The sequence below is a fragment of the Lutzomyia longipalpis genome, chromosome 1, assembly GCF_024334085.1.
Source record: "Lutzomyia longipalpis isolate SR_M1_2022 chromosome 1, ASM2433408v1".
NCBI lineage: Eukaryota > Metazoa > Arthropoda > Insecta > Diptera > Psychodidae > Lutzomyia > Lutzomyia longipalpis.
Window position 1 is genome coordinate 22,253,618 of NC_074707.1, and position 25,206 is coordinate 22,278,823.

General features: G+C 31.5%; 1 protein-coding gene across 8 annotated transcripts; it reads right to left on the minus strand.

Moving 5' to 3' along the window:
• Positions 1–1,087: 1,087 nt before the first annotated feature.
• On the minus strand, positions 1,088–25,195 carry LOC129797091 (AN1-type zinc finger protein 5). 8 transcript variants are annotated; one of them, XM_055839393.1, is made up of 7 exons: positions 25,075–25,195; positions 24,125–24,233; positions 3,974–4,057; positions 3,198–3,565; positions 2,894–3,097; positions 2,212–2,356; positions 1,088–2,050 (listed from the first exon to the last, which is right to left on the minus strand). In XM_055839393.1, exons 4-7 carry the CDS (start codon positions 3,294–3,296, stop codon positions 1,902–1,904), a joined length of 597 nt encoding a protein of 198 aa, XP_055695368.1. In that variant the 5' UTR covers positions 3,297–3,565; positions 3,974–4,057; positions 24,125–24,233; positions 25,075–25,195; the 3' UTR covers positions 1,088–1,901. The 8 variants fall into 8 exon arrangements, with proteins under 8 accessions (XP_055695368.1, XP_055695366.1, XP_055695367.1 ...); XM_055839391.1 differs by having other exon boundaries at positions 3,839–4,057; XM_055839392.1 differs by having other exon boundaries at positions 3,839–4,057; positions 25,042–25,167.
• Between the last annotated feature and the right edge of the window lie 11 nt (positions 25,196–25,206).

Here is a 25,206-nt window from a genome sequence, read left to right on the forward strand (position 1 = left end):
AATGCATTTTCATTTGGATGTATATTACTACATTCTTAAACAAATTAATTAATATTTATCGGGAATTTTGGTCATTATACTCTGTTCAAATTAGTTTAGCACCAATCCCTCATGCTCTATGATTCTAAAAATCAGAGTTCTTCTTTACATCATTGATTCTTCTTCTTTTTTTCACATTTATTTACCTTTCTATCTAAAGGTGGGGCTTCACGATGCAAAATTAATTCGATTAGAGTATTGAAGAAAATTTTATCAAGATATTTTGATCAATTTGGCCTTTGGACATTTTTATTGTATATGGCAGTATGTACTTTATAGGCTTTAGAACATTTTTTGGATATATTGGATAATTTTTTAAGCGCAAAATATAGATTTAATTTTATTGATTTTACAATTTCTACACATTACCAATCATTTGCTGATCTAATTTCAATTTGTTTTTCTGTAAAATTTTGCTAAAAGCCAAGAACAGCGATTATTTAATCTTTTGTTTTATTTTTCATTTGATAAAAGAATTTATTTTCCAAGAAGTATTTATTGATACAGAATCATCCAAAAAAATCTAATCTATATTGTTTTTGAATGACTAATTTTTTTGTCAGTCACAGTGAGTTTGTATTCCCAAAAAAAAAGACTAATTAAAAAAATTCCTAACCATTATCAAAAAAATAATAATAAACATTTACACGGAAAACCCATAAACATAGTTGTGTTCGTGGCGACTTTCGTGTATATTATTCCATTTTGCATTATAATCTTCATCCACAATTTATTTTCTTTTTTTTTTTTTAACTTTGTAACTCCGCAACTTCTCATATCATTACCGCCGATTGTTTACTTAATAAAAGAACTTTTTTTTCCTTGCCAACGTTGTACATTTACGCACTACAAAGTTACACTCTTTATTAAAAAAAAACCGCTCGTATTTTTTCTATTTGTGTGTTCTTATTTTTTTTCTTTTTTTTTCCTTAATTTTTTCACTTTAATAAAACTTATATTTTAATATAAAACATTTAGTTTTTTTTTATCTTGATTTTTCTTTTAGACCAATAATCCATCATAATCATCCCTCGATATACGCCTTAACTATACTTTTATCCACTTCCTGTATATTTCATTCAAGTTACAATATATAAATGTTTATACATATAAATAAATTTTTGTCTATTACTATATGCAAGTCAAATTCTGATTAGTTTGATGTTTTGTGGATTATTTGCCATTTCTTCTCTTTTTTTCTTTCTTTTCTTTTTCAAAAGCTGATAGCATGTTGTATAATTCTTGTTTCTGTACACAGTGTAAACAAAAAAAAAAAGGATTTCCTGGCGCTGGAAATTGAGGTGTATTGTGTTATGTTAATGAAAAAAAATATTAAAAAAAAAAACAAAATATTAGTATTGGTTTGGTTTATGTTACGCAAGTTTATTCCTGTTGCAGAGATAGTCATAAATTTAATAAGGGTTTTGTGATTTACTGCATGTTGTTTTTTTATTATAACAAATTTTGGTATGGAATTTTATTAAAAAAAAAATTATGAAAAAATAATCATTTCTACACAAAAAAAAAATCTGAAACATGTTGTATGTTCTATGAGAATTTCATTCTTATGTTGCATTTCCCAAACATGTTTTAAATGTAATTTGAATTTTCTTTTTTTTTTTAGAACAAAAACCTAAATTTTTTACCACATGATTTTTTTCTCAATATTTAGTGAATTAATAGTTATTAGATAATATATGCATATGTAATGTTTTTTTTTCCTTTTTACTTTCATTTTCTCAAAAAACGCATTTTCAGTTTCTTCTCACTTAAATCAATAATTTCTTTCTTTTATAATTATAGTTTTTTTTCTTCATTAATATTATATATTGATTATTTCATTGAAAAGATGGCACAAGAGTTCAAATTTTTTGAATTTTCTCACCAACTACCACGGGATTATTGCGCCTAATTTCTTGAGCTCCATGTTCTCGATAATCAAATGTACAGTCGTGTTTATCACTATATCTATGGATGGCGCAGAACAGGCCGCCACAACGGCATTCAAAACCTATTTTCAAGTTTTCCCACACAGACACAAAATCAGGTCAAGAGTGGAGGAGAAAAGAGAAAATTAGTTTACTTTCTGATAACGTACATTGATTTTTATAGATATAAGTAAAAAAAAATAAATAAATAAAAAGTAAACATTACATGAGAAAATATTCTTACCTGTTAATCCAACCTTTTTGCGGCAAACGGCACAGCGGTTCTTCTTTTTCTTTGACTCTTTATCATCCTCCTTATCATCCTGCTCATTGCTGCTTATTGCAGCTGCGCCTGCAGTTGTGGAAGTTGAATCATCGCTGGTCAATTTCTACACATTGGAGGATAAATTCCAAATGAATTAGTCATATTTCTTTACCTACAATTCCATTATCTTGAAAAGATTTTTACGTGAAAACCCTTTTGAACAAAGTTCCCAGAATATCACTGAATTTTAGACCATTTGCCTAATCTTTGAAATATCTTTTTGTTAAGTATGTAAGTAATCGATATTTACATTGCAATATTAAAGTTCTCTGTGCAGTTTAAAAAAATTTAACGTTTCATTCTCTAATAAAAGTTTTGTCGTAATAAGTTTTTTGTATTCCAATTCTAAACCAAAATTATTGCGTAGTATAAAATCATTAAATGGTGGAAAAAATATATAAATTCCAAAGTTACATACTGTGCAGTCTTTTCGAATTTATTCATTGGAGTTTGTTATAATATAAAAAAAACTACGTAGGTATATAAAGTATATTCATGTCCAAAAAGAAAGTCTCACGAATATTTCATCAGTTTGAAAACCAGCTCAGCATTGTAATGTATATTTTTTTTCTTCTTCTCCTGTTTTACTTAAAATACTTACATCTTTAATTTCATTGTGCTGTTGCAAACTCTGCACTGTTGGCTGAGCTGTACTAGTGACTGTGACGGCGCTGGCGAAATTCTGTGTTTGCGACTGTGATACAACTGTAATTGTGCCAACATTGCTGGATCCACCAGTGGGGCTGGCTGAAGCAGGAACAGGAGTACTGCTAACAGGTGGCTGTTGCTTTTTTCTTAATGAATCCTACACACACATAATAAATTAATTTTTAAAAAAAATTTTCAATCACTTCTATACATGAAAAAAAATTCAAATAAAAATGTGAAATAAATAAATAACCTACCTTGTAGCAGACTGAACATAGACCATCTGTAGCTGGATTTCCGTAGAAACCACATCCAGATCTGCACATTGGTTGCATTGGATTTGATTCACGTTCCATTTTCTTTTATCCTCTACCGAGTAATCGTCAAATGTTGCGCAGTACGCAGATATAAAAGATACGTTTTTTGTTTAATGATCTCTGCTTTAAAGAGTTTATTTTTTGGTTATCACTAATTGTTCTGCTAATTTTTATGCAGTAACAACACCACTCAATCTAATAATATAATTTTGTTTTTTTTAACACTGTGCCACACTATTACACCTTGTGTTTTTTTTTGACTTTGCAAATTTTCTTTTTCTACTACCACATTACACCAAATTTTGATGCTAAAAAAGAAAAAAAAATGATTTACTTTAATTAAAAAATTTTAAAACTTTATTTTACGTGATATTTGTTGACTAAACAGCAATGAAAACTTATTGAAATAATTTTCTTTGTAAAGTTTAGGTGACATTTACATGAAAATTAATTGTAAAATTAAAGTAGAGAAAAAATTAACATTACAAAAGTTCATGAGGTCATTACTGCATTAGCCAACAAAATTATTTAATGTTGTGTGATTTTTAAATTGATGTCTCTCTATTAACTTTTCAGCATACTTTTAAATGGGATTTTTAATCCAACTTTGTGTACTCTGCTGACTTGTAAATTTATATCATATCAATCTCTATTGGATGTGCTCCTGACTTGTGGAGATTGATTAGTGTCCTTTTTTAGGCAATCTGCTTAATTACCGTTTAATTTCACCTATTGCATTCACACTTCTACCAATTTCTTGGCAGTGTCAACCGGTGTCAAGACCGTGTTTGCGAAAAGATCTGAAAAGAAAAGAAAATTGATTTAGAATTTATAATGTATTTGCAAAGTTTTTTTTTGTTATTTTATAATTTTTTGAACTTAATCTTTATAAATAAAAACAAATGCCTCTTCCTGAGACTTTATTCCGTTCTCTTCGCCCACTAATAAAATATTTTATATGTAACACACTTTTAGCGCAACTTTTCTAGCCCCTCGAGTTAACGATTTCAATTTTTTATGGTATAAAACCGCTCTATCAACTTCTACATTCCAACCACCATTCGAAACAGTCACACAACAGTCTTCTTGTGAAATGGAATAATTCATAGGAAATTTGGACAGGTGTATATGTATGTATTGTATCTATCTACATAGTATAAGCTCTCAATTAGGTATGAATTTTATTTAATTACATACACACAGAAAAATTTTTCGCATTTTGTGAATGCGAGTGAAATGGTTCGCAGTTTCAATCTGCGAGCCTCAGGTAGACTCGCACATTACTATTACGAGTCTATGGTAGATAGTTTCTTTCTCACTAACATTTGACAGGTTTTTTTTGACAAGCTCCTTGTTTATTTTCAATTTGGCCGTTACCGCAATGCCTCATCTAAAGAACACTGACACGATTTTCTAGAGACGTGGTATATGAGATATTCAGTCCAGAAAACGTTTTTACACGTTTTTTTCTGGTTTTCCTGCAACAAAAAAGCATTTTCATCATACACGTATGATTTTGGGTCATTTTATAAAAGATGTTACACCATTGAAAGATTAACTTCTGCAAAAAGATTTCGTGACGACATGTCATAGGATAATCCATACCTTTTTCTCTTTTCGTCATTGAATAAATTCTTAATATATCCAATCATTTACAAAATTTTGCAAATATTTTTTTTATAATTACAAAAAAAAAACCAAAAATTATTTATAGAAAATTAAATTAAGCTGTTTTACGAAATCTTATGTCGCAAAGTGCTACTTTAAAATAACACGAGCTACTTTAGAAAGGATTTTCAGTCGGGATTTCGCCCTCAAATTCTTTTGACCGCCATCTTGCATACCAAACTATTATTGATTTTTTTTAAATTCATATCCTTGATTCTACAAAATAGGGCTTTATAACGTTTCATAAGATCTATATTTTCCTAAATTAAAACAAATAAATTAATAATTAAAATAAAAAAAATAATATTCGCGTGAAATACAAGTTTATGGTTATGGGAAATGTGAGAAACATCATCCAAAAAGCGTGGTTGTAAAATAAAATATTTATTTTACATTACATTTGTTGGAAAAAAGTTCGGATAAAATGGCGGCCATTTTTGAATTGCTTAAAAATTTTTATCTAAAATTGATCAACGTAACCATATTATGTAATATACTTTCATATTTTACCATTAAGCTTATAATAAGCTTTAATATTTATGATCGGACATTTCGGTTTAGGATTGTTCGTCCGATTGACTTAAATTTTATTTTATAAAGTTAAATTAATGTCTTATGAAACATTATCAAGTTAAATTAGTTTTTGACGATATTTTTTAAATATCCTTTCTAAAGTAGTTCAAGTTATCTTAAAGTAACCCTGCGACGTAAGATTTTGTAACACAGCCTTATTTAAGGGTCTATTAATTAACTTTTGTTTTTTTTTTAATTATAAAAAATAATTCAAACTTTGAAAGTCATTATGAAATTATTTAATGACGAAAAAAGAAAAAGTATGGATTATCCTACGACATATCGTCATGAAATTCTGTTGCAGAAATTATTTTTTCTATGGTTGTGACATCCTTTAAAAAATATGCGAAAATTTATGTTTTCGAGAAGAAATTTTATTTTTGTGGACCTTTACATGAGATCAGATAATGATTTTTGGTGTTTTAATAGTTTTTCCAGATGAAAAATTAACAAAATAAAAATCATGTGTAAAATTGGTAATTCAGCCCAATTTCCGCGCGGCGCTAGTGTTTGTGAAAGAAACCTTTTAAATGTTTTTTCTGCTATAACATTTGCTTTCTTCTCGTCAATTTTATCAATTAATATTGTATTTTTATTTATCTATTTTGGGCAAATAATGCTATTTATGGAAGAAATATTGCTTTTAAATTGGTGTAAGTGATTGAGCAAATCAGTATTTATAGAATTCAATGTTCAATTTCGGTCCAATAAATGTGAAAATTTTCGAGAAATAGTGCGAATGAGTGCGAGTGAAATATTCGTATTTTGTCTATGCGAGTGGCCCACTCGCAAAAATTGACGATTTGACTGCCACTTTTTATCATTTTTTTTCTGTGTGTACCCCCAGCAACAAATCCCTCATTGTCGTCCCCTCATAGTGACAACATCTACACAGAGAGTAGTTCGTAGAACTATTTGCACAATCTTCTCTTAAGTCAGTACCAAGAGTGAGAATTCTATAAATTGATGTGCATAATACGAAATGCTAAGAATTGTCTATTGTACCTCCTATCATCAATTCAAATCCCACACACAAGTACATTATATATCAAATAAATATTCAGTTGAATAAGATATTATGTACTCCTGCATTACATTAGTTTATTTATATCTTGTACATAAAACTATCTAATTATTGCGCCTCTCATTCATTGAAATATTTTTAATTCGTACACTAATAACTTTATTAATTGCATATACTGTACGTTCATATAGTGCCACCAAATATTTTTGTAAACTGTCAGAGAAATTATTACGATTCAAATTTATAAACTGATCATTTTAGAAATAAATCATTTTATTAGAGAGAAATACAGGAAAAAATAATATTTTAGATTCAAAAATCAAAAGAAAAAATATCCTTCAAGTAATTTGTTAAATAAAAATATATTTTAACATCCGCAATGTTTCACTTCTAATTTGGCACAGAAATCTAAATAAGCAACCATCATCGTCGTCGTCTCTTTTTTTGCAATACACAACGTGAGTTTTGTCACTGGGTAATTAAACATCATCACTAAGGCATAAAAAAATGTAGAATTTTAAGTTATTAAATAAGAAAACTATTTCCTATAGCCTTTTCTAGGTATGAATGCAGCAGTACGATAAGTTGATAAAAATGATAAAAGAAATATTACCACAGAACCTATTGTTGGCAAATTAAATAGGAAAATGGGACATCTTATCAGTAAAAAGTGGGCTCTTTCTCCTATATATATTAATGTTTGAAAATTGGTTCCATTTTCTAAGTAAGACAATAATGTTTAAAAAGCAACATCGTAACTAGTTCAGTCCAGATAAAAGTAGAAAATAAACAAATATTTCATGGGATCTTCTATATGTTGCGTCTTTCGTGATAAAGTGAATCATATTCAATCCTGAGAATTCCAAACATAAAGGCGCGTATTTTAACATTAGTCATTCCGCCTAAATTCACAAAGCCATGCAAACCAACAGAAAACAACCATCAGCAAACATTTTTCTCTGAAGAATATACGCCACTTTTGGAGCTGAAAAATGTAATATATTATCTGACATTAAAAGAATACTTCAGATTAAATTCCATGTAATATAAAAACAGTTTAGTCAATCATTTTCATGCTTCTCATCTTTTGGTCAGTGAAAAAAAAAAGGAAAGAGACGATGATGAGGGAGGAAATTCCATTTACTTCACAAGGTTGTTCATATTATCTTCATCGTATAAGAAGACCTTTTACCCTTCTCCTCCCCACTGAACTTCATCCCATCATCGTTTTGCGATTGAACACACATATAAGCACTCAGAGTGAGAGGGAGACAGAACAAGACTTTACGGATATCGTTTTGTGGCCTGGCATCCATTTGAGCAGCAACTTCTGCAGTGGGAGGTAAAGATTAAAGTTTTGTGCACACACAGAGAGGCCAGAAGAACCTCTCATCTCATCTCAGCTACAGGCACGACTCAATGGCACACACAACACTTTCCGCGACTTGAGCGCGTGATGATGATCGTCAGCAGTCGCCAGTCAACGTCATCGTCAGCGTCACGAGAACACTGAGTGACTCGTGGCGATATTGAGAAGAGTGGGAAGAAATCCAACGCTCACTTACTTATTAAACTCATACACGTGTAATATAAAGCAGCAAACAATATTAAGCTTACTCACAGGAGAATTGGAAAATGGAGTCATGCGCAGTGCCAGTTAAATAAATTAACGGGGATTTTATATATATAATGTAATACATATTTTTGTGTATATATACATAGATACATTTATATAAGCATTTGTCTGTACATAACAATACATACTGTATAATTTTAAAGGTGGGTGGTTGTGTTTTGCCATTCTTTTACCCAACAGACCGTCTGCTACATTTGCGCTTATACTTATGTAAGTCTATCAGTATAGTTACACTTTCCCATAAGACAATAGAATTTTCTTTTTACCTTAAGATCTACTGAAAATGTTTTTTAGTTAGGTACATTGATAATCGGTTTATTTGCCTAATGATATAAGGGATGGTCACGTTATTTTGGAAACTCTACAGGAACAAAATGGCCAAAATGTGAGAATTTCAAATGATTTTTTTGAGCACAAAAATTTATTTTCTAAATTGAAAATACTGAATTCTTATCAATATTTGGCCATTTAACAAGAGTGCAAGCAAATTTCGAATTTTTGGTTTCGAAATTGGCTTGAAAATCGTTCTTGAAAGTCCCCGAGTTTCCAAAATAACGTGACCATCCCTTAGTTATATGATAAGGTAGTACGTCATATTTATAATAGTACCTACAAATTTCTGGCCTAATCTCTTTATTCAGAACATTCTTAGAAGCAATAATAACGTCCTAAAGATTTAATTCAGAATGTATGTACGACGTACGTATTAAACCAACACATATAAAATTTAATACTCCTTTCAGTATAATCATATCAACTCATAACTTCAAAGAATTCGATAGTATCAACGATTCTACGCAAAAAAAACATTGATACCTACATATTACATAGGCGTTACCATATTTTTTTGTTGGGACCGATAATATGTAGGTATGTACTTAAACATATGATACTGTGAATCTAAAAGTACGTCACAGTTTAAATTTAATCTACCTGTTCAAGATGAGTTGGTTTAAAAATGAAAATAAAGTGTATAAAACTTTTCTCTTACATATAATACCCAAATTAATACATAAATGTTGTGTGTAAAAGTGAAAAATAGAAAGTTTCCGGACCGACATTGTAAAAATATTTTACTTTTGCAATTGAGTAAGAAGCAATAGCGAAGCCTCTTAATTGGTTTTCATTAAAACTATAAGTGAAAACATTCTCTTATCACTCAACACATTGAAGTATCTTCAAAAGAAGTCAATCATGAAGTTTTGGATGATATGTTTTTCTTTTTTATTTTCAAGAATGACAAGTGAAGAATTCGAATCAAAATATATTTTAATATATTTTGATGAAATTTGACTCAATATACGTGAATTAATCAATAAAATAATGAATGAAGTGAGTAAGAGTGTAGGTATGTAACCATATTGTGTTGAGCTATCCGAGAAAGTTATCAAATAATCTTCCTAAACTCATACAAAGGAAGTCGTTCCAACACATAAGCTGCAATATATCTCGGTTGATTTGTTCTGCCTTATTTATTTTCCAACAGCACAGTGGTTGCGACCACAAAATATATAGTGAGGAGGAACTTTGGTTGTAGGTACTTTGACCCATCCCATCCCATTTTATAGAGTCCATCAATATTATATCTTCTACATTATCTTCTCTTATTAGGGCTTCTTCTTTTTAAATTCATTTTGCTTTTATATTTTTGTTTCTTATCACAAAGAATCATTTTTCAATTTGTTTTTAAAAACAAAAATTAAGTAAAATGAACTTATTGTGATTTACTAAATTACATACATATTTACTTTTTATATTGCTTAACAACCAGCGATGTCAACAATACCAAAAGCAGATAACTCATGTTCGTATTTATGGTCAAACCAGAGAGAGCTACAATAATTTACCATTCAGGTGTTGTGAAGGTTATCGACCTTGGACATTAAAGGTCGTCTCGCTGCTACATCTAAACACAAGAGAATAATGCAGTATGGTGTGGACAATGAAGAATCCAAATTATTATCGGTTCTTTAACTTTTCATTCATCAAATTGATGCCCAATTTTATATCTTATTGTAATCTTTCAAGGACTAAAAAATATATTTAAAAAAAATAATAAATTATCGATAACAATAATTTACACCTCATAAGTTATTAGCAATATGTAATCCACTTCTAAAACAACTAATAAGCTCATACGGCTAATATTGTAATGCTCATGTACATAATGTATGTAACCTATAAAAGCAAGAAGAGACGGAATTTTATTATCTCGAAGATTGCATTTATGAAAACGAAGAGAAAACATTGAAAGTGAGTGTACAATTTTATTTATATAATATCTATGAGAGTTTCAGAGTGGGAATTCAAATTTTTCCACAACGAGACACACAACTATACGTGAATAAAATGTGGCACATTGAATTTTTGTACTTTGCATAGATTCCATATATGGGATTTATACAACATACATGTGCACATTCATTTTTTTTAGAGAATTGTAAGAATATTAAACTACCTTTGCTTCACACCTATTCTCTCTGTCGCTGAACTATTTCACACGGAAACTTTGGTTCATCTTGTGTAATATACTTATCATATAAATTGAATGAGTTTTAAAATTTTCTTTGATGTAAAAATAAACTATCATTACCTACGATATTTAAACGTTATAATAAAAATTAAGTTTTAAAAATTTATCTTTATATGGTTAATTTAAGAATTATGTGAATTGCATGGAATTTTCAGACGTATTTCCTTGGCACTAATAGAAATACGGAATTACGGAAAAAGAGTAAGAAAACAAATGGTATGAAACAAGTCTATTAAACCATTTAACATTGTGCAAATTTTTTCTCTGCAATTTTTTTTATAATGAACTGAAACAAGTCTTTTTATGGAAAATGATTTGAAAACAAAAAAAAATGTAAAAGAAAAACAAAGATTGATGTCTTCATAATCTTCCAATTAAAGTTTTTCGATATATTAAACATAAGTTGTTATGTTTCCATGAACCATAAAGATCATTTTGCAGTATATTATATAAGTCATTTTGTATATAAAGTCGAATTTGTTAGTCTATTTAACCAGAGGAAGTAATTATTTTTCTGTCCTAGATTTATGATATTGGTTCGCGTTGAAAATTTATGAAAATGAAAGATATAAAAAATGAAAATGGAAAATTGCAGAGTTGATTTTATGCGTTTATGCCTGCCTTATACCTAACTCATCCCGTACATTCACTCTCTCCATTTTTGTCCCCCTTTATATTCTACGTGCTTATGTACGCCATATCCCTCCACAAATGCGGTTACTAACCCTAAAAGCCATATTCTGCGTATGTACACAATGACTTTTATTATGCCACGTATTCTGAGCAGATTTGTTCGTAAAGTAAGGAGTAAAAAATATATAAAACGTGTAATTAGTTGTCTTTCCATTACAACTTTTGCTTAAAAATATTTTTAAAGGAAATCAGCTATAGAGTTCTCTTCTATATCTAAGTAAATGCGGTGTAGTTTTTTTTTTGTTCTTTTGTAAGATAGTCCTTTGTATGTACTTAATTGCAATGTTACAACCAATATGTAGTAAATTGCACATTACCAGAGCAAGAGAAGAAAACCCATAAGAGAAACCCTAATACATCTTCCTTGAATTCTCCACCCATATGTGTAACAATAGCACTGTGCGTGAAGACAAAGGTCATTCAACTACGTCACCACAAAGAAAAGTATTGGAAATAAGGGAGAATGAAATAGGGGAAAATGCGAAGAAAAATAGAGGAGTATCATCATCCAGTACCTCAACAGCAGAACCTCTATCATCAATTTCGTCGTGCACCGGCTGACTCCTGCTTTATGACAGCTGTGCCTAAATATATACATATGCCTATATAATATGCTACACAATTTGTAAGGCAATATATAATGTATGTACGTACATACATATATATCAAATATGTAGTTTATATTCGACATCTCCCGTGGACAAAATGTTCAGTATTTTGTTTGTTGCGTCAGGCAATATATAGCGTAGCTACGGAGGTAAACAAACTTCTCATAATTTTTTACACAGACATAACCCCCAAGAAGGTTCAATGTGATCCTTTTTGAATCTCTTCAAACCACAAAAAAAATCTTATGCATGCACAAAATTATTTTTTACGTGTGTAATTAATCTTGATTTATAATGACATCATTCAATACAAAAATTTTAGAATTTACAATTTAAGTAGTAAATTTAAAACTTTGTGGGTGACTTTAAAAGTTTTTTTTATATTCTTTCACATTTTCTTTACGTTTAACTCACTTTCAATTACTATTCACTTAATATGAAAAACATTACAGCTATAGAAATCCAATATGTACGTCGTATACATAAATTGCGCTACATTACCTACTGATTAATGCTAATTTATAAGCGCAATAATATCACACTGCAATAAAAAAGGAAATCATTGAAATTCGACACGTGGAAGAGAATATTGAATAAATATTAATAAATGATCGATAAACCACAGAAAATTACAAAGAAAGAGAATAAATGTAAAAAAAAATATGTATACATACTATGAATATATGTATGTATGCATATATATTTTATTATATAGGAAAAGTGTAGGTACGTTATTTCTTCTTACATAGTAACATATTATATTTTCATACTCAATTGATTAAAATCTACGACCTAACCATAAAGTAGTGTATACCTAATCGCTTTTATCTGCATATACTTTATGTCATATGACAAATGAATCAATATAGAAACTATGACATCATCTATCGTTACCAAAAATGCAATAAAATCTGTGAAAATATGTATTCTCTATTAATTAGCGATCATCATGTACCGATAGGAAATACATAGTATTGGTGAATTGATGAAATGTACAAAAGAGATAAGCACTACATATAACGTGTAATATGCTTGAGAAACTACAATTTTCTTATGAGATTTCAAATGTACAAGGTGATCAAGAAATCACATAGCAAAAGATACAAAGAGAATCTTGTTGTCTTATTGCGAAATGTACCTATATACAGAAAATCGCGAATCTACAGGAAGCATTCTATACACATTATCTCAATCTCCTTTAAACTTCTTTTTTTGAACAAAGATACAGGGTAATTGCGAAAATTAATCTTTGTTTTAATTTACATTATGTTTAAACTAATTTTCATTTTTTTTTACTGATTAGTGATGCAGCACAAATATTGGATTGTCCGAAATTCATGGAATTGTAAGCAAATGGAATATTGCTTCAACCACGAGAATTTCAATTTTTTTTTATCTATCTGTGCGTGTACTTAAAGTTAATTTTGGTTTGTAAATTAACTTAGTGGGACACAGAAAATTATTTAGAAAATTTATAATATGTTGGTAAAATACGGGATTGAAATTGCAAATGGGTTTATCTCACATTTCAACACGAAAATCTTTCAATTTTATTTTCTTATGTGATCAAAGTGATCAAAAGTACAGAAACACTGATTTCAATTTCACAGAATAAGATTTTTTTTTTAAATAAAACTAGAAACCCAACCACGTGTTCTTTTATTTTAGAATCAATTTAAATCATCCATATCTCTAGAAAAAGTTAAACCAAGGATTAATTTTAATAAACTCAAAAAGATTTAAGAGAAGTATAAGAGAAGCTTTTATTAAAGACGAAATTTAAAATAAAATTATGCAAAAAAAAAGAACTTTATATAAATGATACAGTTGTCGATTAATGTCCACAATGTCCATGTTCCATTCAATGCTAAATTAAATCGACACAATTTTCTCTACACATTCACATTATACAATTGTACATAATCTGTTATCATTTCTATTTTTGTGGCGTATTCTCATCATATGCGATATTGTGTGAATACAAAATGAATATCAGGTAAAAAGATACACTGTATTATAGTGACTTGCCTACATCGAAAATATGGGCACAAAAGAGCCACAAACATATTTTGGGGGAAAAATTTCATATTAAAGAAAAAAAAACACAAAATTCTATTTTACAACAAAAAAGTGTTTAATTATATATTCACCATGTTATGCTAAGCCACAATGTGATAACGTACATGTTCTAGCAAAAATAACAAAAAATAAGAAATATGTGACATACCACAATATGTAATTAAAAAAAGACGTGCTAAACTTTGATACCATTACCCAAATTGAAAGAAAAAATGAATAACAAAACTTTAAATTGCTTCATAAGTTACCTCTCTATATATTGTAATCTATATACTCACTGTATATAGCCACAGAAATTCATGTACGTACATGTTTCTTTAGTGTGAGAGTGGGATATAAAAGTAAATTTTAATACGAAACTAATTAAGAAATACTAAACTTACTCGTTAAGACTGTTGCCAAACTGGTAAATTCCAATGAAAAATTATTATCATTCACTTGTCCTATACTGTCACCTATGTATTGTGGTGAACATTCGTTACTTCCCACTTTCTTGCTAAATTGTTTCAATGAAACTCCAAAGCAAAGCACCAATTTTCACTTCAATTTATTCAGTAAAAAAATCATGCATTTGCATAAATTTCCTCACAAGTTATTCCAGTTTTTTTTTTTAAAAATATTTTTTGTTGTTTTTCCTTCTTAACAAAGACCTTTGTTCACTTTTTTTAAAGACAAATATTGAACAGTGATGCATTAAAGCTATGTGTAGCCGTAATCTCATCTATTCATTATCAAAATAAAAGTGATGGGAGTACACACTTATCAGAAAATTGAAAAAAAAAATAATATTATCAACTGCCACGTTACGGTTTCTTCATCTCTTAATGTGAAGCACTTTTGCGTCGTGGATCAACTTTCAGAGATGGACTTTTAACTGCTCACTAAAATCCATGCGATCTCAACGATTTCACAATTTACCTCTTTTTTTTGGAACTCTCCTTTTGAGACGTAAAAAAAGTCTTATTCACTTGCACAAAAACGACCTTCCTATATACATAGGTATATTATTCTCAATCTCAAATATAAAACGAATTTCTCAGTCTTTATAAGAAATAAGTCTTTTATTACACTTTTTTTAAGTCCCAACTTAAAGAATAGGAAAACGTTACGCAATTATCTTTTCTTTGCTGTGAATTCTCTTCTTTGTTGATTAAAAAAATAAAGAAGTAGACTACAAAGCAAATATGAGAATTAATCTTCTTCAAGTTCTTCACTCGACAAGCTCTCAATTTAGACTGACTTCACTCTCTGGCCTGAATTGTTCCCAACCAGCTTTTCTGTGTGACTTTTCTTTGTACTGAGCACGCCACTGCCACCAGTGCTGGCGTGACAATGCTGATTTCCCATTTCTTCAGCCATACAATAATAACACACATATTCACGCCAAGAGGGGAAATCTCTTATGTACTCATGCAATATATATAAATAATATTACACCGCTTTGTACACAAGCGCATTTATGTTTTTTACTTCTTCTATTCATTCGTATATATTTGTTTTTATACACTATTTACAACGTATTTTTTGAGAGAATGTGAAATAAAATGTTTATATACAAAAAAAAAGCATTTCTTAATACATACATAGGTAGGTTTAACATTGCAGGCAGACGCTATATTTCCAAATCCACGAATTTATATTTCCATCTTATAAACATGCTGTGTGTACATTACATATTGTGTACATACATGCATATATAGGTATATTGAACTGGACGACTGGACTGCCTTAAGTTAATGGCATGACAACGGCACAAAATTTGTTTATACGTTTTATATCTCTGTATTATGTATCATATAGAAGTTCAATATTTGCTGCGAATGTCTTTCTTCCATTCTCCCTCCTCTCATCTTCAATACATCCTCCATCCACACAACATGCTCAACGGCGCATTCAAAAGTGAGAATCAAGAGATGATGACGATAATGACGATAAAAACAGAAAGAGTGTGGGGAAAATACGATGAGACGTAGAAAATTGCCATACGTTTGAATTTATACAAATTGTCTGTATTTTTCTTCTTCTCTTTCATTAAGTGCAACATTGAGAAAAAATCATGCTTGTTGCACATATCAACATAAGAAGTATTGTAGATTTGAAAAAAAAAGTTATGTAGGTACCTACTTATTGATAAAAAGAACAATAAGTATGACATCTTTCTTAAGCTGAATTTAATTTTTTTTTTCATCTTATAAAAGCCTTTGTCAGTAAAATCGCAAGATAGAAAAATCAAGCATTAGTTAGAGCTTCTCAGGATCTTAATTTTCATCTTGTAGGTATCATCTGATTATTTTTTCCAATGGAGAACTCACGTAAGAATGAATCCATTTGCTCGATGATTGCCAATCATCCATTTCTTCAGGGAAAAACCTTCAAATTTACAATTTATAGTAGGTACCACCTACCCATCTCTATTAAAATTTTTCACACTGTGCAAATTCTTAAGGAATATAAACTTTTTTCTTTTTACACATATTATTTTGTTGCTGTATGTTGAAATATTCTTAAGTGTGCTCAGCTCACAGAGAGTGGATTCATATGAAAACGAGTGAATAACAAGAGATCGCAGGTGTACAGCATATAAATTTAACCACACATCCAATGCTTCATATATGAGAAGTTTTCAGGTGGATGAACGTGTTGTATTATAAAGTTGAATAAAGGATTATAAAATCGTTTTTTTTTTCTCTTATTTTTAGACAGCTTAAAAAAAAGAAAAGATTTCGATTAAAAAACCTACGAAGAAAACCAATTATTGACTAAATAAAATTGATTTAATATTCTTCTATTTCTTACTGAACAGAATAGAATAGCAATTTAATAACTTTATAAGAACTTAATTGCAAAATGTTCTCTACACACTAAAAAGTCTCCTCGTAAAGAGAGCAAACGAGGAAAGAAACGCAAAACATCTAAATTAAACAAAGAATTGAAAAAATGCGTTCAATCTGTATGGCACAAAGAAAGATATAAAAACGTAATAAACACAAGTACAAAAGTCAAATGGTAAAATGTAAAATGCTATCAATTTCTTATAATACAAAATCCATTTCTTTATCCAACAATATTTACGATTCTCTAAGTTTCTACTCCAAATAAAGACGAGAATCACGAGAATATTCATATTATATGTCTTTCTTATTCAGGTACTTTGTTTCCTTTGTATTTTATGAACATGAATTGTTAATTTTCTTTGTCAACATTGTATGAGTGCATTCACTTCAAGGCTGAAAACAGCTGATCCTTCTTTCTTCATCACCATTAGAAATTTTTAGTCAGTATTTTGCGACTAATATTTAGATATATCCGTAATCCAAATTGATGAAAAACATAAAGCAAAAAATATGTATTATACACACCAATACGAATTCTCTTAACTTTTTACAAGCTATTTTTAAATTCTTCTTTCACATTATAGTATATCTTCCTTATTTCTTTGTTGTTATTTCTATTCTTTTGTCGTCATGAAAAATGTATTAAAATTTTTAGGAAGAGGAACTGCCTTGAGTTGTCAACAGTTTCTTATCTTCTTCTAATTACAGCACTCATTTTCGTCATTAGAAGTGTTTTAACCTACATTTAGTAGGATGTAACCAATATTTCAAGTATAACTTTTTTTTTCAATTACAAATCAAAAAGGATTACCAAAGTATAATTAACAATACGAATAAACTAGAAGGTAGGTATGTAAATGAAGATATAACACTATGTATATAATTATGTACGAAACACAGAATAGCAAATGAAACGGACATCGAGAAAATACCAATATCCACGACCTTGGCGTCTATAAAAGCATTCCAATTGTAATTCGCGACTTTGCGGATTCTTTTTTAGTGTAGTCTCTCCTTCACTCTTTTGCGTCTTTTCTTTGTATGTTGCCATTTCCAACTTTTATATAATAGGTATAGGTATATATGTACCTACATATATTCACTTATACATGCAGTAATTTTATTTATTCTATCCATTATGTACGTACAAATCTCTTGGCCAATTCACCTTTTATCTTCTCTCTCATGCAAAGCACACTTTTTCGACATTTATGTAAGTGGAAATGTACATTATGTGCACATATATGTACATATATAAAATAAAAGATGACGGAGAAAAAAAAGAAGTCAAGTGGAGGTCTCTCTTCATCACAATTTTTCAACTTTCATACACTCTGAAGAAAAAAGTATAACATGTCTGTAAACACTTACTATTAAAGAAACAAAAATCAATTGAAATACCTATAATTTTTAATATTATATACCTAGATAGCAACAATATTTAATAGCCAATATAAAATAGAGACAATGTCATAAAATATTTTTAAAAAAAATTGTTTTAATGCTAATTTTTGGGCTTTATGTCTGTCCCAATAAAAGAGACCTTCCCCAAACAAAGTAAGGATTTTTATCATTGCAAGTTCATACATTTATTCAAGGTTCATCAAGATTTTAACTTTATTCAAGCTCTATTAAAGTCTTTTCTATAATTTTTTATTGCAATCGTTGAAAATGGCACTTATATTGTCACTCCATATTGAAAGAAATAGTACTCCAAGGACAAATTTTAATACAACATTCAAGCACAAATGCTATGGTTGAGTTGAGTAGTGCTCAGAAGTGGAAGAATGCACAACTAATATCCCAAATGCATAATGGTGCTATGCAGGAAAAGAATGTCAAGAGAAAATGATCATGACATTTTTTCCTGACATTTTTTGTCATTCTATCTCACTCCCACTAATGTATTTTCCTATCTTTCGTCTTTTTCTCACGCATGTTTCCGACATCTTTTTTCGTGGCATGCTTTTTTTCTTGCGCACAACATGTTTTTATTTCCTTGAATTTTCTCAACATTTGGGGGTATTTTCCCCAAAGAAAAGTGGAAAATGCTTAGCTAAAGAGCCCACAGTGCCAGGAAAACAGTGGAAAATGGAAATTTACGGTCATTTAGCGGCCAAATATGTGAAAATGCGCGAAGTGAAAAATCAAAACATTCTTTCCCTGACCAATTTTTACGGGATTCTTTTCTAGATTTTGACCACACAAATCACTTGTTGCGGGCTTTTTGTATCTTCCTACAGGTCATCTGCATAGGGAAGGTCGGCCTGGGGTCAGGGAAATGCTTCCTGGGTGGTGGAATCCCACCTGAACGCGAAAAACTGGTCCGGGAGTGAATGTTTTGCTGTCGAACTTCACTGTTTTCACTTATTTGGCCGATAAATACCCACGATTTTCCACTTTTCACACTTTCACAGGCACTAAGAACACTTCCAAGTCGCTTTTCACTTTTCCCGAGATAAAATATCACAATTTACAGAGAAAATAGACGAAAAATAAGAAACGTGTTGACTACACAAGAGCTTGAAAAAGAATGTCGCAGGAAGATGTTTTTTTTTGACATTCTTTTTCCAGCTCTTGTGAAGTCAACGTATTTGTTAGTTTTCTGCAATTTTCTCTGTAAATTGTGATATTTTAGCTCGGGAAAAGTGAAAAGCGGCTTGTGGAAGTGTTCTTAGTGCCTGTGAAAGTGTGAAAAGTGGAAAATCGTGGGTATTTATTGGCCAAATAAGTGAAAACTGTACAGTTTCTACAGCAAAACGTTCACTCCCGGACCAGTTTTTCCGTGTTCAGGAGTTTCTTGTACGATCCAGGAGACAATTCATTGACCCCACACAGACCTTCCGTGTTGCAGATGACCTGTGGGAAGGTCCAAAAAACCTGCAGGAAGTGATTTGTGTCGTGAAAATACAGAAAAATATCCCGTAAAAATTGGTCAGGGAAAGAATGTTTTGATTTTTCACTTCGCGCATTTTCACATATTTGGCCGCTAAATGACCATAAATTTCCACTTTTCACGGCTTTCCTGGCACTGAGAACACTTCAGCAAAGCCCATTTTCACTTTTTCATGGAAAAATATCCCCAAATACTGAGAAAATAATACGAAATGAAAAACATGTTGAGTGCACAGAAAAGAATGATGAAAATGTCGGAAGCATGCGTCAGAGAAAGACGAAAGATACAGAAATACATTAGTGGGAGTGAAAGGGAATGACAAAAAAATGTCAGGAAAAAATGTCATGATCATTTTCTCTTGACATTCTTTTCCTGCATAGCACCATAAATTCTTAAATTTATATTACTTAAAAATCTTTATGACTAAAGGAATTGATGGCCGAATGTATGAAGGATGATCCTCTATCGCAGAACAATTTTAACCCATTCCATCTTGTAGAGGATCAAAAAACATTGAAGAATCGCGAGAGAAACTCCCCAAAATCCACTGGGATCACATCGAAAAGTGCAAATAAAAATTGCAAAAAAATTCAAATATTGCGACGCCATTCGACGTTTTTTTCCCTATAAAAAATGTTTCAAAAGTTTTCTGTAGACTTGTCGCTCATTTTCTGTAGAGTTTTTTTCTAGTCAAAATAAATGTTTATTTTTTCGTTTCTGGAGTGATTTCTACATCTGAATCAAGTGATCCACAGCGAAATGAAGCTGAGGGAGGTTGATAGAACCAGCCCCTTGCAAATCAAAACAAATATTTTTACATTTTTTTGGGCCTTTTTGGCAGTGAGAATTTAAGCAAATCTTACCGAGTTGAATCCCATCCAGCGCAATATACCTGATTCAGATGTAGAAATCAGTTTAGTAGTCAGTATCCGGAAACATTCGACGGAGTCATCAAGCAAATCATGACCAGCACGGAAGATATTTCTGAGAGTCGCAGAACTAACTGCCCTCAAAGCTATTCTGGGATTCCTCCGGAAAGTCTCCTTCCGCGGATTGTAACACTGAGGAAGTCCACAAAATCTTCATCACCGTCTTCCCATACATCTTTCCCAAGAGCAATGACTTCCTGGAGCTGACAAAAGTGATTCTCAACTCTCATTTTGCCTCTCTGAGTTCTTTTCTGCAGAATGCCCACGAGGTTTTGCTGTAGAAATTGGGACTTCCGGAAGCGAAAGATTTGCTCCGGCACATTGAAATTGAATCAATGGGTAGTGAACAGAAATTCCATGTCCTCCTCCTTGTTGCATCCACTCTCGAGGAGGCTACAATGTCAAGACATCCGGAAGTCTCATGAAATTATTCACAGCAATAAACTCGCAATTAGTTTGTTTTCTCAGTGCTTTGAGAGTATCATTAGATGCACAGACTTCCAAGGAGCAGAAGATTTCACAGATTCAGATGTAGAAATCACTCCAGAAACGAAAAAATAAACATTTATTTTGACTAGAAAAAAACTCTACAGAAAATGAGCGACAAGTCTACAAAAAAGTTTTCAAACATTTTTTATAGTGATAAAAACGTCAAATGGCGTCGCAATATTTGAAGTTTTTGGCAATTTTTATTTGCACTTTTCGATGTGATCCCAGTGGATTTTGTGGAGTTTCTCTCGCGATTCTTCAATGTTTTTTGATCCTCTACAAGATGGAATGGGTTAAAATTGTTCTGCGATAGAGGATCATCCTTCATACATTCGGCCATCAATTCCTTTTAATTAGTTAAATAAAAGAACCTCAATAATCATAATATTTTCCCTTGTTTAATTTAATGAAATTATTCTATTATTTACTTAGATTAATTTAGTCATATTCTATTTCAGGGAAATAAATATGAATTGATGTAACAATAAAAAGAAAATTCTAACCACAAGAAGGGAAGACGCAGTCGATGACACTCTTCCCCATTTTATGCTGGTTCACTTTATATGTATTTAATACTCAAATCGTATAAATACACAAGAAAATGTATAAATATAAATTGCGTTCTTTGCACTGGCGGTTGATGGTTTTCTTCCATCACTTCCCTCCTCGCCCATTTCGTTCATTGTGATTATTTTGCCCGAAGGCCACTGACCTTGTGGTCGCTAGAATTGCTTCTCATCTGATGGATCCGTGCGCGCTCAATTCGTTATTTTGGATATATACTTATATTGTATGTTGAGGAAAAAAAGACGACTCTTCTTGGAAATATAGAAGTAGACAAGAAAGAGAGGTGCGCGAACTTCAAACGCGCTACTTTATCTTTTCTCAACTCTTCTCATCCGGTCAAAATTTCGAACAAAATACTTCCTGGAAATCCCACAAAGAAAATTGAGAAAAAAAAAGGAATTTGCAATCAAAATTGAACGATTTGTTTTGCTAAAATACTATACTTTTTTTAAAAGAAGACTTTATTTTGTTTCTGTACGGAAGAACTCTTCATTCGAGGAAACAATCAAAGCAAACGAAGATTTTTATAAAAGTTCAAAAAAAAAATCTCAGCAACAACAACAAGATTGTTTCGTCGAATTTTGAAGCTTTCACATAAAAAAAACGAATAAATTTCTTTAGGAATATTTTCTTTTCTATACCTACTAATTTATCAAATTAATATTATGAACCTGCATTAACATTTTTTTCTATAAGTAAACCACATGATTTGTTCGTGATCCTTTATTGCGTTTGACCTAGACGAGAGTCAATCTTAATCTTAAAAAAAAATCATTATCACTGATCGACTTTGATAGCGATGCGTTATGTGGTTTTTTAACCTTTGAACTTTTTTGATGATTAATTAGCAAACACAAGATTGTAGCATTTTTAAGAACACAATATAAAAAGAATATACTGAGAAAGTTTAGCTTTTCTGTGAAACCCTTAATATCTTCTGAGTAGTGCAGAGTAATATTGAGCAGGTAGGTACCCTACCTACCTATAAATTTAAGGCTTATCTGACTTATCAATCTGGCTGTTAAATAAATAGAAAAGTATTTCTCATGGGGAATTTTGAGAATTTGGGAAGAATTTAAATATGAGTGTGTCACTACTTTTCTTGTCCAGCACCAAGTCAAGTGGAACTAGTAGTTGGTCGCATACAAGCATAAATTCCCCTTTCCACAATCTATCTGTTCAATGAGATGTATTTATGAAAAACTCGTAAGAACAGTATGTAGTGGAGGTAGGGAGCTACGACGTTTTCTGAACAAAATGAATTTAATCTCTATACACATGCCCATTGGTCCCAACCACATCTATGTATTTTCTGTGTGTTTATATAGAAGAGATGACGGAATCTACAGCAGCAGTGATTAAATAATTGAGAAATGTGATTAAAAACCCCCACCAAACATGACAATGCAGCCATTTTTGAAGGCAAATAGAGTCGGTTGGTATTCATTCCAATATGTACACAAGAAATGTGCCAATTTCTTTTAGAGGACACCAGACACACCACAGCACAGTATGTGTCACATGAAAATTGCCACGTTTCATCATCAACTCCCCATATATTCTTTCTTCTCCCTCTCACATTCATTCCACAATATCACTTTCATTCCGATATTGAAACAACATTCACTTGCTACATCCATAATTTCTTATGCACCAAATTAAGGTCACACTGCTGTTTTCTTTGCTGTAATTTCCATTTTCATCAGTACCGTCGAAAATCCGCACCTTGTGTATTGCCCCGCGTGTTGTGAGACGAACAGAACAAAGGAAGAGCGTGTCTGGAAGAGATCCACACAGAGACATGCCAGACTTCCTTTTCTATACTCTCATGCTATAAAGTATAGCTCTACCCCACCCAAAGGCGGGTGTTGTGTGATGCTTATTCAGAGAATAGGTAATTGCACTTGACAAATTCCCCTAATTTAGTTGCAAATGATGAGACGACATATAGGGATGAAAGGTGCGGAGCTCCATGGCGATTAATCGAAACAAACACACATACGGATTGGTTATTCACTCACAGAACAGAGAGAACACTCATCACAGACCCATTCCTAATGGGTATTGTAATGTGAACGATCAGAGACGATGAGAGACGCCTCTTCAAGAGTTTTTCTTATACTATCTCGGTCCTACTCTGACCAATATGTACTGCCGATGCCCTCTTGTGCACAGTATGAGGTAAATATATATATGAGGGATATACGTTTAGTTGGGAGAGCTGTGAGAAGCAATGATCTGCAGCTGCTTCTACGCAGCATGTATTTCTCAGTCTCATGGACATTCCTATGTTTACCATGTCGAAAGGTAGAGATGTAACAAACAATTCACTACTCACCATTCCAGTCTCGTTCTTCAGCTTCTTCAGTGATGGGTTCCACCAAAGCGATTTATCCGATTCGCTCCTATTGATTTCCAATACACACTTTACCCCAAATGGTAATTGTCTGGCGGAGGGAAAAAAGGGGGCCAATGAGATAAAGTAATATATATTTTTTTACTAAAGATGAAATGATTGCAATTTGGCACTCTAGCTACAAAATTGATCACTTCCACCGCAACCCACGAATGCCTGCTGGCGAATTTCTCGTCATCAGCCCTGACGCAATTGAGAATGACAGGGACTCACTGAGTTGAGTTGCCAGATATTCTTGCACCAGCATTTTGCGGATTTCAAAGAAAAATTTTCTTGAATCAGCACAGACAGACAGCAATTTATTGCGAATTGCTTGTGTAGCTGTTTCTGGCACATTTCACAATCGATTTTTATTAGTGGGAAGGAGGCTCTCTCATGCAGTTATCAGATTTTCTATGAATACCCACAAGAAATGCTTGATCCTACTAGCAATCTCACTATTTACTCCCAATTCCTAACCCTCATACAAAATAATTACTGAGACAAGCTTTCAAATCCGGAAACAGAGAATCACTTTGCCAACAATCTGCCCCGTCTCCATGATGACAAGGTGTTTTTCCCATTGAGTCATCATTGACTTTCCGGATGTTTCCCAAAATCAGGATAACTCCCCAGAAAGTGCCCCACAGTACCCCGTCATATTTTAGTCTACACAAGTCATCCCCATCGCACAGAATTATATAAAACAATTTTAGTCTTGAGAGCATAAATAAAATGGCGGACATACAATTTGTTGGAGGAAAACCCAAAAGTGAATCCCACTTCAAGGCTGTCGTAAGAAAATTCACTTTTTCTCAAATCCCGTGCCATTTTTACCCCAAATTTAAAGAGATAATTACCCTTAGGGTGCACCTATATAGTATTTTACCTACCAAACACGGATTTTTCAACTGAAATGGTCCAAATAATCCACAAAATCACAGAGCACTTGCACACTAGCAAAAATCCAACCTTTTTCCGAATCCGAAAACCGAAAGTGTTCGGGTTTTTTTCCGAACAATCCC